At 42.5% G+C, this 15,172-nt stretch overlaps 1 protein-coding gene across 18 annotated transcripts in view; it reads left to right on the plus strand.

Moving 5' to 3' along the window:
• The window catches only part of TENM2 (teneurin transmembrane protein 2), a 1,151,751-nt gene that overhangs the window by 943,101 nt on the left and 193,478 nt on the right, over positions 1-15,172 (plus strand). For all 18 annotated transcript variants that reach the window (XM_086711354.1, XM_086710697.1, XM_086710377.1 and 15 more), the window contains one exon: positions 172-377. In XM_086711354.1, coding sequence (XP_086567480.1) covers positions 172-377 — 206 coding nt within the window. The remainder of the gene's footprint in view (positions 1-171; positions 378-15,172) is intronic.

A 15,172-nucleotide genomic window follows, 5' to 3' on the forward strand; every position in this document is an offset into this window, starting at 1 on the left:
CATGGTGCCGGTATTTCACATGCCCTGGGTTATGAGTTTATACTTAAAGACAAACTTGCCATGAGTTTAATCTTATTTTTTTTGAAACTCCTGGCATGCAATTAAACAGAAATGTAGAACCAACAAATGTGTACAGATATCACTGACTTGATGTCAATTCCTGCTTTCCAGTGCCCTGGTCATTGAAAAACAGCAGCATAGACAGTGGTGAAGCAGAAGTTGGTCGACGGGTGACCCAAGAAGTCCCACCAGGCGTGTTTTGGAGATCACAGATTCACATCAGTCAACCCCAGTTCTTAAAGTTCAATATCTCCCTTGGGAAGGATGCTCTCTTTGGTGTTTACATAAGAAGAGGACTTCCACCATCCCATGCCCAGGTATGAACATACTTGATATGAGTTTACTACTCCTCACCCACTAGGATGACTATAGTTGGAAGTTGGACAATAACAAGTGTTGGCAGGGGTGTGGAGAAATTGGAACATTGGTATGTTGCTGGTAGGAACGTAAAATGGTGCAGCTCCTGTGGAAAACAGTTTGACAGTTCTTCAAAAAGTTAAACATAGGGTCACCATCTGACCCAGTAATTCCACTTCTAGGCATATACACAGAAAATTGAAAAGGTTATTTCTCATAAAAACATATACATGAACATTCAAAGCAGCATAATTCATAATAGTCAAAAAGTGGAAACAACCCAAATGCCCATGAACTGGATGAATGGATAAACAAAATGTGATATATGCATACAGTGAAATACTATGCAACTATATTAAGGAACGAAGTGTTGTTATACACTACAACATTGATGAGTCTGAAAAATATGGTGTTAGGTGACAGAATCCAGATACAAAAGCCCATATATTGTATGATTCCATTTATACTGTCAAGAATAGGCAAATCCATAGAGATGGAAAGGGGATTAGTGATTGCCAGGGGTGAGAGAGGAGGGAATTGTCACTGACTGCTAGTAGGTATGGTAGGTTTCTTTTAGGGATATTGTAAATGCTCAGGAATTAGATAGTGGTGACAGTTGTACAACATTGTGAATACACTCAAAAACTACTAGAATGTAGGAGCATCTGGGTGGCCCAGTCAGTTAAGTGTCCAACTTTGGCTCAGGTCATAATCTGAGTTTGTGAGTTTGAGCTCAGTGTCAGGCTCTGTGCTAAAGCTGGGAGCCTGAATCCTGCTTCAGATTATGTGTCTCCCCCTCTCTCTCTGTGCCCCTCCCCAAATTGCTCTCTGACTCTCTCTCAAAAACTAAATAAAAAATAATTTTAAAATTAAAAAAAAAACACTACTAGAATGTAAAATGGCATAGTTTATGTTGTTTGTATGGTGTGTCCAAAAAAAAAAAAAAAAAAAGATAACATTCCTACCTGAAGAAGTCAGTTTTGCTAGCCCTGGGGGTGAATCCTCAGGCACTTTTCAGGTATTCTAGTTATTGTATCAGTTTGTTAAAATATCACTAGGAGACATCCCAGTGAATTTAAAAAGAGTTGTGTAACACTGACCAAAATTCAGCCATTTCTCTGTGATTTCTGTTCTTCTGTTCTACCCTCTACTGAGTTTCTTGGGACATCCTTAGCACTTTGAAAGTCAGATTATCCCATGTTGGGAATGAAGAGACTGGATTAGAGTATGAATTTCATTGTCTCTTCTCTCACCCCTCCTTTAATTTGTCCTGGCAGAGATTTTATTATATACCCACCATTGGGGATAAATTAACACCCACCTAGCTTGGTTTTCTTTTCCAATAAGAATTGCATATCCTGAGAAAAATCACGTAGGGCTTTCCCGCCTCATTTGCTTTCAAATCCGGCAAGTACATAAAGAAGTACATTAGGAAAATACCCCAGTGGAAGGAAAACTTCCTTAACTACCCATTATATGCAGTCAAAGATGACTTTAAAATGTGTTGGAAAGGTATTCATCTAGAAAATTGAATTGAAAGAATTGCGAGCTCTAAACCCATTGGCAAATGCAAAGGCATCAGGCCACCATTTCCTTGGCTTTGGCTCCTGGCAGACATCGCTAATCGCTAATCGAGGGCTGCACTTTGTCCTCAGTGATCTCAATGCATAGATACCTCCCACAGAACCCTCAAGGCAGCTGCTACCAACTGACCAGTGTTGGCTCTCATGATGAAACTTATTTGCAGCCCCATCTTTACAACCTGAAAGTATCACAGAGCCTTAGAGGAGGGCTTTGGGGGCTTTTTGTTTTCTGTTTGTTTTGTTTTAGCATACACAGTCCATGCTATAGGGACCAATATGTAAAGTAGTAATCAATAAATCCTCCATCCATCCACCCATCCAGAAAAATATTTATTGGTTGAGGCACTGATTATTCAGGGATGAGTTAACACAGCCCCTGACCAAGCAGAACTCCCGATACAAAAATTGTATCTGCTCTTCAAAGAGATTCTCATCAAGAGAAAGAGAGGAAGTGGGCTGGCAGGAATCCCTGTGGCATTTCTGTAACTTCTGGCAGGCAGCAGGGTGATGCTCTGGGAAGTTAAGTAAATTGTGAGGTGGTCTCCTTGACCTTCAGGCTCCACTGATTCTACTACAGCACCACTTGCAGTGGTGGTGAAATCTGCTTATTGGCCTTATTCGAGTAAATATGAACATGCCTCTGGGCACAGCTGAGAATAACTTTCCTCTCAGCCAGTTGGATGCAAGGTGCTTTGCTGGAGAAAAACGCTTCTTCCCAACACTGTTCCAAAGCACTGTTATCCCCCTTCCCTTGCATGCTCTGAACAACTAGTATCATGGAAAAGCAAATGATCATGGCAAGTCAAGTAGGTAACTCTGTAACTGAGTGATAGTGGACAGCAGGCAGAAACATACTCTACCCAGTTTCCCTGCTGTTCTGACATTCAGGACTCAAACCCTCAATGACAATGTCTTTTCTTCTTTTGTGGCTACACCACACTGTCCATCTCCTGCCAGGCTAGTGATTGTTCTAGCGGTCGTCCTCTCAAAATAGCTCCACTCCAGGGACAGCCTCATCACAGTTCAAGGGAAGGGAAATGAATAGGCATGGGCTGATGTACGCTGAGGGTTTCAGTCCAGCTGCCAATTTGGGAGTTTAGCGTGTGTTACAGGGTCAAGTAAGCGAGACACAGTGCAGATACTTAGAAATGCACAAGACAGGTACAATATAGGGACACTTCTTTAAAAAAAGAAAAAGAGAAAAAAAAAACAACTCCCTACACATTCTCACATTCAGTCACTGTCATTACATGCATTCATGTCCATTTGATGAGGTACATTTCCTTGAGGAGACGGTACTTAGCTCCTTGCAGGGATAGGTGACTAACTCACATCTCGAACCATTATAGAATTTCTCATTTGTATTGGCATATCCTATCAAGGAACATAAGTTCTATGGGGATTGGCAGTGTAGCCAAGGTGACTCATTTGAGCTGGAAAGAGAGAAAGAGAAAGATATGGGGAGGTGGTGGGGGGGGATGACTATGAAATTCTATTGGCTGTGTTGCATGAAATAGCTATGCTTAAATTTTATTGAGTATCATGCTTTGACCAAGAGTCTACAAGGTTTAGTATCCTTGTCCAAGGATATTAAATACAGAAGAGAATCCTTTTTTACCTGCTTATATTTCTCAAGAATCAGAGTGTGTCCCAGTTGACTTTTTGAAAGTGGCTTTTTACAGTGGTACAGAGGCAACATGGCATTAGGGGAGAAAGTCCTGGAATTGGAGAACTCAGAATGGAAGCCCTGCTACATATTAACCAGGAGACCTAAGCCTTGTCCCCTAACCTCTTTTATCCTCCATTTCTTTGTCTACCTACCTTACCTGGCTCACAACGTTGTTGTAATTATACCACCACCACAAACGTAGAATGGGAAAACACACTGTAAACTAAAGCGCAATTTAAATTTTTTTAACGTTTTTATTTATTTTTGAGACAGAGACAGAGCATGAACGGGGGAGGGTCAGAGAGAGAGGGAGACACAGAATCTGAAACAGGCTCCAGGCTCTGAGCTGTCAGCACAGAGCCCGACGCGGGGCTTGAACTCACGGACCGCGAGATCGTGACCTGAGCCGAAGTCGGACGCTTAACCGAACTGAGCCACCCAGGCACCCCGTCAATTTTTAAAAAAATACCAGATACGAGTGTTTCATGGTACTAAGAAACTCTATGTGGCCCTAGCAAACACTGTATATAGATGAGTTATTATGCAAATACAGTTTTTAAAATTAATTTTCTAGTGTTTTTACCTTCTTATGGAAGAACAAACTGTGTTTTCGTTGCAGAAAAAAATTTCTAAACACACAAACAAAAAGGAGCAGAAACACCCATCATTTGAAGCAGTCCCCTTTCGATAAATGTTTACATATGTTTTTGCTACAATAAAATCTCTAAATTGTAAAGTGGGGGCAACCTAAGAATCTAAAAGACTTAAAATAGTAGAAGACATTTTTTGTTTACCAGGGATGATTTCGCCCTCCCCTCCACCCAGATTCATTCAGCAATGTCTGGGGGATATTTGTGGTTGTCACACTGGGCCAAAGCTGCTACTAACAGCTAGTGGGTCAAGCCTAGGGATGCTGTCACACAGCACAGGACACCCCCCAAACAAAGAATTATCCCTCCCAGGATGCCAGTAGTGCTGAAGTTGGAAACCCCACTTTACACGTTCACATGGATGAAGGAAGACTTGGTGCCAGGTGAGCCTCATTCAGGGACACAGACCCATGGAACTTCCCCTATCCAGGCTTTACTAGTTCCCTGTAGTGAAGGAAGGTAGAGCATCTTGGACTGCTTGGATATTCCCCTTGTCTTACGGACCAAAGCGAGTCCTATCCTAACTTCAGTGGAGCAGGAAATGCAATCTGTTGTTGACCCTGAGAAGTGGAGCACTAGATAAATCAACGAAAAGCCCTAGCGACTTGCAATAAAATGTTGGGATACCTGTCCTTGTGGCTAGTGTTTGTGTACACCCTTAATTCTTTCCCTGAAAGTAAACCCTTACAGAATTAATATGGATTGCTAAATTGTCCTTCTGTAGGTTTACACCAGTTACTCTCCATATATTCCTACCTACCAGCAGCAGTGTGCCCATTTTATTTACCTGAACCGTTACATAAGCTGAATGCTACCGTTGTTTAAACTTTGTCCATTTGAAAGGTAGCTATTGTCTTTGAAATGCAACATTTTGACACTCTCCTTTGCATTTTTTAAGACCAAGACAAAAACAAAACAAAACAAAGTCGATATAAGCCATTCTCAACCGACCAATTTGAATTCTTACGGGGAAGGTGAGTGAGGAAGCCTAGTGCATCTTTCCAGGTATTTGAAACCCTACAAACTGTCAGATTTGGTCAACCCCAGTTCTAGGAAGGATACCGATCAGACTTAAAGAAATAATAATAATCTGACCTGGCTACAGTGCTGGACATCAAAGGAAATTTTAAGGCTGTTACTGCAAGTCAGGGTCTTTGGTGGTTAAGGCAGTAAGCAAGTTTGCTTGACAGTTTATCACTGATTGCTACTGATATGTCAAGCCAAGTAAAATCCTTTGTGAGAACAAGTCAATAATCGGCAAATGAGGTACATGATTAACCTGAAACAACAAGATACACTTACCGCTTGGGATCCCTGCTGAGACTCACCTTCTTCACAGTCCTGTTTAGCAAATATTAAAAATGTCTGTTTCATCACTCAGACTGATGGAGCCATGAGCCCAGTGACTTCCAGATGGAACTTGGAAGCAGAGGGTGGGCTTGCAGCTCCAGCAGATTTCTTAGAGGGAGATACTAGGGATTGTATGGCACTGAGATAGAAGTAGACATTGTCAACCCCTGGTGCTTTTTACTGAGACGTGTCTGTAGGATAAGAAGTAAACTAGACACAAGGCACAATAAACAATAAAGAAGAAGTATCTAGGACACCACCAATTGCCCCATGATCATAGGAAATACATGCAAATTTGGGAGATGGAGCATGCATGGACCACGATAAAATGAGCTAAGCAAACATTCCTATGTGTCTTCATCAGCAGAGTTCCCCTATATGACATTTTTTAAAGCAAATTTATAGATGGTGATTAGTGATGTTAGCTTCTGCCGTCTCAGGCTTATCCCTTTCTAATTTAGAGCCTTTTAAAAAAAACATGGTGTGTTTTGTTTTTTTTTTTAATTTATTTTGAGATAGAGCAGGAGCAGAGGAGGGGCAAAGAGAGTGAGAGAATCCTGATCACACTCCTCAGTGTCAGCACAGAGCCCATCGTGGGGCTCCATCCCATGAACCATGAGACGATGACCTGAGCCAAAATCAGGAGTTAATGCTTAACCAACTGAGCCACCCAGGTGCACCTGATTCAGAGCCTTTTTTAAAAAGTGAACTCTCACTTTCTGTGTCCCCTTCTCTCTCACCCTTGTGTGTAAACGGCACATAGTTGTTTTTTTTAATGTTTACTTTTTGATATTTGAAAGAGATAGAACGCTAGCAGGGAGGTACAGAGGGAGAGGGAGACAAAGGATCTGAAGCAGGCTCTGTGCTGACAGCAGAGAACCCACCATGGGGCTTGAAATCACTAACCCACTAACCGTGAGATCATGACCTGAGCAGAGTCGGATGCTCAACTGTCTGAGCCATGCAGGTGCCCCTACAGCAGGCTGTTTCAATTACAGATGGGACTGGCTAGGTCCCTGGGACATGGGGACACTGAGTGCTCTGAACACACTGCTTCTTTCAGCCTGCTGCCATCTCTGCACCCTCTCAGTGCCCACTAACCAGTCAAATGGGATCTCCCTGGATTTTACCCCTTCCTGTGGAGCTGTGAGCTTCATGCAGAGGGAATATCAGGGTTTGACTGTCAGTTTGCAAAGCACATCACATAGTGATTTAACTTCATTTTGGATGGAGGCGTATTTTTACAGGTGTGTTTTTCAGACTCTTCCTTTCCCAAAAAATCTGAGATATGGAGAAAGGTTTTGTGAAACCAAGAGAGACTTGGTTTCTTCTGTATTGGATTAAAAGTGCTTTTGAAAATGTCTTTCTCAGGAGATCTCTTGTGATTGTCTGGTGTATCCTAACAGGAACCAAAACTGCCACTTAAATGAGTGGGTACCCCCCTGGGCAGCTACCAAGCAGAGCTAAGGAGAAATCTCCAGGGATGCATGAGTTCTATATGAGAGCTGGTGCTGAGAGGGCTGCATGGGAGGAGGCTGTGGATGTTTTTCAAGAAGGGTAATGCTTGAGAACGTGGAACTTGGGGAGAAAGAAACTGGGAAGACAGAGATGAATAAGAGGGGGCAGGACTACATCACATATTCAGACTGCATAGACTCTCAGAGGGGCTATAATTCAGGAGTTTGCAAATTTTCTAAGCAAGAACCTTTATCTTCTAGTGCGATCAGATATAGAACCCCATGAATAAAACGGATAAAAGTTTGGATGGTTTTATTAGCATAAATATAGTGTATAGTTCAAATCCATATTTACTATGTTAATCTCAGTATATGTATGTTTATTATATGCATAATAGAAAAACTCTCTATATATAGCAACATAGATAGAGATACAGGGAGAGAGAATAAACTCCTGAGGGTGTTCATCTCTAGGAGTAGGTGAGGAGAACAGGACTGAGAATTAGGTTCAAAAAGCCCTTGCTTTTATCCATAATAAAATATTAACAATAAAGCAAACTCCCTCCCCATCTCCAGCACACACACACAAAGATTGGAAATAAATATGACAAAAAGTTAATATTTATTCCTTTGGTTCAAGTATGAGTATTTGTTACCATATTTTTTATACTTTTCTTAATTGTTGTAATGTCTTTCTCTTTAAGAAAAGTGCATCGGGGCGCCTGGGTGGCTCAGTCGGTTAAGCGTCCGACTTCGGCTCAGGTCATGATCTCACGGTCTGTGAATTCGAGCCCCGCGTCGGGCTCTGGGCTGACAGCTCAGAGCCTGGAGCCTGTTTCCGATGCTGTGTCTCCCTCTCTCTCTGACCCTCCCCCGTTCATGCTCTGTCTCTCTGTGTCCCAAAAATAAATAAACGTTGAAAAAAAATTAAAAAAAAAAAAGAAAAGTGCATCCATGACAAGCGTGAGTCTATTTTGAGTAAAACAAGCATTAGGAGGCTATAGATGGTGACTTTAATCTTATGTCACTCTCAAGATTCAATTCATTCACATGCTTTGTTTTGTTTGCACTGTTTTGAGAAAAATCACAATGAATATATATATACAACAGTATTTTCTTTAATCACTTCCCTTACAGCCCCTGAATACTCTTCAGTTAAATTGATCCACAAGCTTGAAAGAGGCACAATAGGAAATCATAGTTTCAAGGCTAAATCGCTTAAGATATCTAGCAACTACTCACATCCCTTGCCTTAAATACAGAAAGAGAGAGGTTGGACCCTAAACTTAAAATAAGCTTTGAAACTCTCTTCACTAAATATGTCTCTATTTCTACCTCTGTCTCTATCTCTATCTCACCTTTATGGGACATGTTACATGTTCATTGGAAATTGCTCCTCTGGTTTCAGCTTCTAGCACAAACTTGCATTTCTTCTCTGTTGGGCATTTGGTAGAACAGGAACCACCAGTACAGCTGCTCATACAACTTTATCTGAGCAAACACACAGCACACCAGTGTGCTTTCAAAGAAAGCCACGTGTAGATAAATAAGCTTCCTAATAGATGAGAGCTGGAAAAGTTCAAGTCTATGGTCAGAGATAGTAAGGAAAGCTTTATTCCAACATCTTCACAAAAAATTAATGGCTTTTAAAATGTTTGTTGAAGCCTCTTTCAGGTTAAGGATGTTTCATAGGAAAGCAAAAGTTGTTACAAGACAAAAATATTCATTCATCACCTGATCACTTACAAAAACGTTCTCCACTCAGAGCTCCGTCTCCATTTAACACTAGTTAAGGTAATAATAGAAAGCATTTGCTGGGGGCTCACTGTGCCGGGGACTGTTCCCCATGAATTATTTTATTCTGCCAACAACACAGTGAGGTAGGCAGTATTAGGAGCCTACCACCACTTTACACGTGAAACAACTGAGGAAGAGTTCAGAGCTGCAGCGCTGGTACATACAGGGTACAGCCGTCAGACCTTTCTTTTTTCTCCCCTCTGGTGGGAGCAGCCTGCACAGAGCACAACGCAAGCCCCGACAGAATAAAACTACAACTCATGCCCCGAACGGGAATCTCACTAGGTCCGTGAGAGTGGTGCCAGAGGTCTGCTCTAAATTGCTGGGGAAGCCTTGGTAAACGTGGATCTGGCTGAGGTAACATAGCTAAATATGCGGCAGCGAGAAGTAACAAGGTGACAGAATCGGCACTTCAAGAAGATGATTATAATAACATAAAGAGAGGTCCTAGGACATTTGACAAAGACGTCCAGTATGTTTACCGAAAGATCCCTTTTGATTGTGTTACACCAGTCAAGCCAAAGTGATGCTGTATTGTTCTCGAGTACTCCATCGATTCGGAGATGCACATAATGGTCATCTTTGACATCTCTGAAACCAGGATGTGTTTTGCAATCAATGAGGCTGAGAGACAATGAAATGTTTGCCATCACATTTTTTGTGTGTGTTCTAACAATTAGAGCATAGTTGCTAATATCACGTGAATTACCCTAAGTCTGGGAGAAAAAGAAGGTGTTCATAATTAGAGTTTCATTCTTCAAGATAAAGGCCTAATCATTTTCCCATTTGTTAAGGACATTCATTTTAAGTGGCCTTTCATTAATTCCAAATATCCTCCAATAATACACCCTGTTGCATGTGTCAAGTCAGTGTGGAGATTTAAATATAATTTTTTTTAATATATAAATACACAAAAATAAAGCTTAAATAAATACTCTGTGGTGTGCCTAATGCTGCTGTTCCCAACACAGAAAGACATGGGCAGAAAAGTATGGACCAGTCCAGACTGCCTGGTCATGAATTTCAAACTCTAGTACTTCAAAGCTGTGTGACCTTGGACACGTCACTCAACCTCTCTGTGCCTGCATTACCTCAGCTGTAAAATGGAGATAATAGTATTATACATTCGTAGCATCGTTGTGAGATTTAAGTGAGGCAATCGTTATAAGGCACTTAGAACGGTGTCCGCGTACAGAAATGATATGTTACTATTATCGTGTTTTTCCAAAGCCTCTATAACACAAGTCCCCAAACAAACAAAACAAATTTCAATTTTTTAAAAAGATAACCTTTATTTGTGTTTTTCTCATTATAAAAGCAATATATGATGATGTTAGGAAAAATAGAAAACATTAACATTTTTTGGTATATTTTCCAGATAGTTTTCTGTTCACATATAGCAACCATTCTTACAAATATAGGATTGTACCGCACATAGTTTTTACCTTGATTCTTTGCATAAAGAAAGGTAGGGAACATCTTCCTAAATCTAAATATTCTTCCATAAACTCATTTTAAATGCTTCAAAAGTAGTCCATTCTAAAGATTAAATTTTTTTAATCAATCTCCCTCTTTCAACATTATAATCCTACCACAGTAAACATCTTTGCAGGCTTATGTTCATGTATTTTTTTAACAATTTCCTTAAGATGAATTCTTAAGAGAGGAATTGCTGGCACAAAGGATTTACAATATGTCAAACTTTTATAACAATAATAATAGCCAGGAAAATAGCTGACATTGATTGCTTACCATGAGCCTGGCCCGACTCCTAATGGCCTTCAGAGGTAGGTGCTTTTACTATCGTTGGCTTAGGGATCGGAGAGTGGAGATTCAGAGAGCTGAAGTAACTTGCCCAAGGTCACGCTGCTGCCAGATGAAAGATTGAGACCAGGCCCTGAGAGAAGCTGGCCAGTACCTGTGATTCTGTTCCTCTTTAGTGCTTGGGAAGCCATTTTGTGACTGGACATGGTCCCAGTTCACTCCCTCTCTTCAGAGATATATTTGATTTATTTTCACAACCAGCCCCCAGAAGATCCTCCTATTGATCTTGGGAGGGCGAGGAGCCAAATGTGACATTTTTGATAAGCCATAGGCTAAAGACAATTAGATAAGAATGTGCAGTAAATAGGAACTCAACATCAGCAAGGCACTGAGAGCTAAAACCTCCATTTTCCTGGCCTCATGGTAGAGGCTTTGTGCATCTTGGAATAGCCTTGAGATGTTCATCAGTTTCATTGAACTTGACCTCTACACTGTGGCTCACTTGGTCTTCAGAGAAATACCTTCCACCCTTCTCCAGGGTTGGATCAAAAGGCAGCATGATGAGAGAGCATGAGCTTGTGGGAAGAAAGTGTGAAATCAATTCATCTATGCATTCAACAAATGTTCACCAAAGGTCTGTGATCTGTGTTGGGGATACAGAGATGAAAGGTATTTGCCCAACATTAAGGAGATGGAGACCTAACGAATTAAGCAACAATGGCAGCATCATGTAGGGAGGGCCATGAGGTGCAGACGGGGCAGAAAACAAGAACTGAGAATTGGCCTGCTCTGGGTTGGAATCTTATCTCTGCTATGTAGTAGCTGAATGTTTATGGCCAACTGTCTCTGGATTCAGTTTCATCATCTGTGAAATGAGGACTATGCTTCATCAGATGGTTGTGAGAATAAATGAGATAATGCCTAGCAAATAGTAAGCACCCTGCAGAGATCAATCAATCAATCAATCTGACTGGTCTACAACTCTTACAGCTCACTCACAGGTAACTTAGCAACCAGCAGTCTCTACAGGAAGAATGGTGAGGCCTCTGGCAGAAACCAGCACGGGCACACACAGTGAGTTGTAGTTGGTCCTCCTCAAGCTACTAATCCAGATTGCAAAGATCTGGTTCTTCCACCTCAGTCAAGTGATTTCTGTCCCCTCTCAATCATTTTGTAAACATGTGAGGTGGCAGGGGATTGGGATCCCTCCCCTGGGGCCCAATGCCCACTCTCTCCAGCCATGTCCAGTCTAAGCACAGCTCTCTGTGGGATGGGAGAGGTGGACGGCATGACTCCTGCTAACACTACTCTCTTGTATGTTTCCTGAAGCTGCTGCCATATATCGTTTACAGAGTTAGTTTTTGCCCTTTGTATAATAAACTAATCAAATGTTAGCTGTGATTTTTATTAAAGAGTTGGGTATAGGAGGTTCAAGATCATAAAAATAGTCCACCACTTGTAACCTGTGTGGGATTTTAGGACAGCTTCCTGGAGGAAATGTTCCACAAGCTGAGTCTCAGAAGGCAAGTTAAGCAGATAAAGAAAGAGGAAAGATCTTTTCAAGCAGAGGGCAGTGAAGATACCCCTTGTTATGGGCACTGTGTTGAAGCTTCACATGACAATTGTCCTCATTTTAGAAGCTGTGCTTTTCTTGAGCCATCACTCACCAACGATGGCATAGCTTTTCTTCTCAGTGCTGGCTCTTAAAAGACCAGGAGCCACAGAGGAAGATGGCCCCTTTGGAGGTTTAGAGGCTGTGACCCCGTGTTGAGTTGTTGCACATTTACAGCCATGTACACAGCCCCAGCTAGGAGCATATGTTAAATCAAAGGAAAAAGTGTCCACACATCACAAAGCTCTGAGTCACACACACTCTTATGTACTGAGGGAAGGTCTTGAGAATAGGAGATTAGGACTTAGAATTTTTAACTGCTTCTCCCTATTCTCAAAAATTTCATATGAAAGGGCTAACAATCTCCCAGGGAGATCCTGCCTTCAGATAGAGCCACCATTTTTGCCAAAGGCATGTGATAATATTGGATTCCACCCACATTAACTGAGTACCTACTCTATGCCATGTGTCAGGTGCTGCAGCAATGGACAAGGCAGAGCTGGCTCTGCCCTTGTGTGGCTAGTGGGCACTGGCATTAAGACCCCTCCAAGAATTCACAGGAAGGGTCACCCAGCAGGGAGTGCATTATCCCTGCCTTGCCCTGGCTTCATTGTTTAAGGTTTACCCCTGTTTCCCTTGGGAATCCCACTCTGAAACAGCTACAGGAGAAGGCTGGCTGAGATGCTCACCATAGTGGTTGTGAGAGTGCTAACTCACCCTTTAGTAGTGGTAACGAATCTATTTTTATTCATTTTTCATCCCCCTTTACCACCACCCCCCATTCAGAGACATTCAAAACATACTCCTTTGAAACTTGAAAACCACAATTTTAGGCTTGATATATGGTGCCGGGGGGGGGGGGGGGGGGGGAGGGGGGGGATGCGGGGAGAATTGACAGAACCCATAATCTGCTTATCTTCAGCCAGCAAACCAGCAAAGCCACTGCCAAGCCCAAAGGGCCCTCCTAGGAACCAGGCACGATGAACACACCAGGAAAGAAGCTCGCTTCTTATTACAAAGAAGGCTCTGGTCTCATCTTTTATAACCATTTGTCAGAGCACTCAGTCTCTGCAAATCTCCCACTGGCCTCCCATCACTGCTAAAAGAAAAATCTGAAGTTCCGGAATGTCAGCCCTATGAGGTTGCCCATTAAGGTCTGCAGTGCTCACAGCAATGCTTGTCCATAGTAGGGGCTCAGTAAATGTCTGATGGCATGTCACTGACCACCCTTCTACAGGCTGGCTAACCAGCCATCTCCTCCTTACTCCCTCCACCCCACCACCCTGGCCCTCCTGCTCTCCCCCTGTCACGCCAAACTCACTGTCTCAAAGCATTTGCATTGGTTATTCCCTCTCTCTGGAATGTCCCTCCCCAAGGTAATAACTTGGCTCCTTCCTTACTTTTGTCAGGTCTCTGCCCAAACACCATGCCCTCAGCCCTTTCCTAACAAGGGAGTCTAAAACTGGATCCTCCTTTACACTTTATCACATACTCTGCTATCTTTGTCTCACATCAACTTAATTTAGGTATAGTTTACAAGCCACCCAATGCACACATTTAAAACAATTTTTTAATGTTTTATTTATTTTTGAGACAGAGAGAGACAGAGCATGAGCAGGGGAGGGGCAGAGAGAGAGCGAGACACGGAATCCAAAGCAGGCTCCAGGCTCTGAGCTGTCAGCAGAGCCCAACACAGGGCTCGAACTCACAAACCGCAAGATCATGACCTCAGCCAAAGTTGGACGCTTAACCGACTGAACCACCCAGGCGCCCCTCAATGCACACATTCTAAGTGCACACATTTTAAGTTTGATTCTTAAAACGTAAAAACTATATGTGTTTGTGTAAGCACCATTACACTCATGATATAGAATATTGCCACTGCTCAAAAGCCTCCTGTGCCGCATGCCTACCTCATCCCAACCCACTACTGATCTGCTTTCTAGAGATGAGGTTTGTCTTCTCTCGAGTTTCATAAACAGGGAACCCTGTGTCCTTTTGTGTCTGGCCTCTTTTACTCAGCATCATGTCTGTAAGTTTCACCATGTTGTTGTGGTATCGGTGGCTCATTCCTCTTATTGCTGAGTAGATTTCCAATTATATGGATAAACTATAATTTGTCCATTAACTTGTTGATTGGCATTTGGGAAGTCTTTGATTTGCTTTCTTTTTTTTAGTCAAAGCTCATCACCCCCTGGCATTCTATTTGCCCATAGCAGTGCCTACCCTTGGAGGGCAGGAGTCTTGTCCACATGACTTGTTGCTGGACCCCCAGTACCCAGAGCAGGGCTAGGCTCATAATCAGTGCTCATCATTGGTTGAAAGCACCAATATTTTTGCATTCATTTCCCTTTGTAATATAAAGCCTGGGCAAGGCACGCTTATGAGCTGTGCTTCCAATCTTTCTCTTCTCTGAACCCCAGTCTAGGGAACTTTAGGCCTTCCAGGTAAAGCCAGATGTTAAGAGGGCTCCCTGCCCAGCCACATCCAGGCTAAGTGTGTCTGCACCCCATGAGCCTGACTGTGATTCCTGAGTCCCGGTGGTTTAGTCCTTTTGTATCACTCAACCCTCACTCCCCTGCCCTCTGACTTCCAGGACTGGTGCTCTCTCTCTTTGCTGGTTTCTGTAAGAAATTTGGTCACATCTGGGGCGCCTGGGTGGCTTGGTCGGTTAAGCGTCTGACTTCAGCTCAGGTCATGATCTCACAGTCTGTGAGTTCGAGCCCCGCGTCAGGCTCTGTGCTGACAGCTCAGAGCCTGGAGCCTGTTTCAGATTCTGTGTCTCCCTCTCTCTCTGCCCCTCCCCTGTTCATGCTCTGTCTCTCTCTGTCTCAAAAATAAATAAACGTTAAAAAAATTAAAAAAAAATATTA

This window comes from Puma concolor, chromosome A1, assembly GCF_028749965.1.
Source record: "Puma concolor isolate L17-30 chromosome A1, mPumCon1.1.hap2, whole genome shotgun sequence".
Classification (NCBI taxonomy): domain Eukaryota; kingdom Metazoa; phylum Chordata; class Mammalia; order Carnivora; family Felidae; genus Puma; species Puma concolor.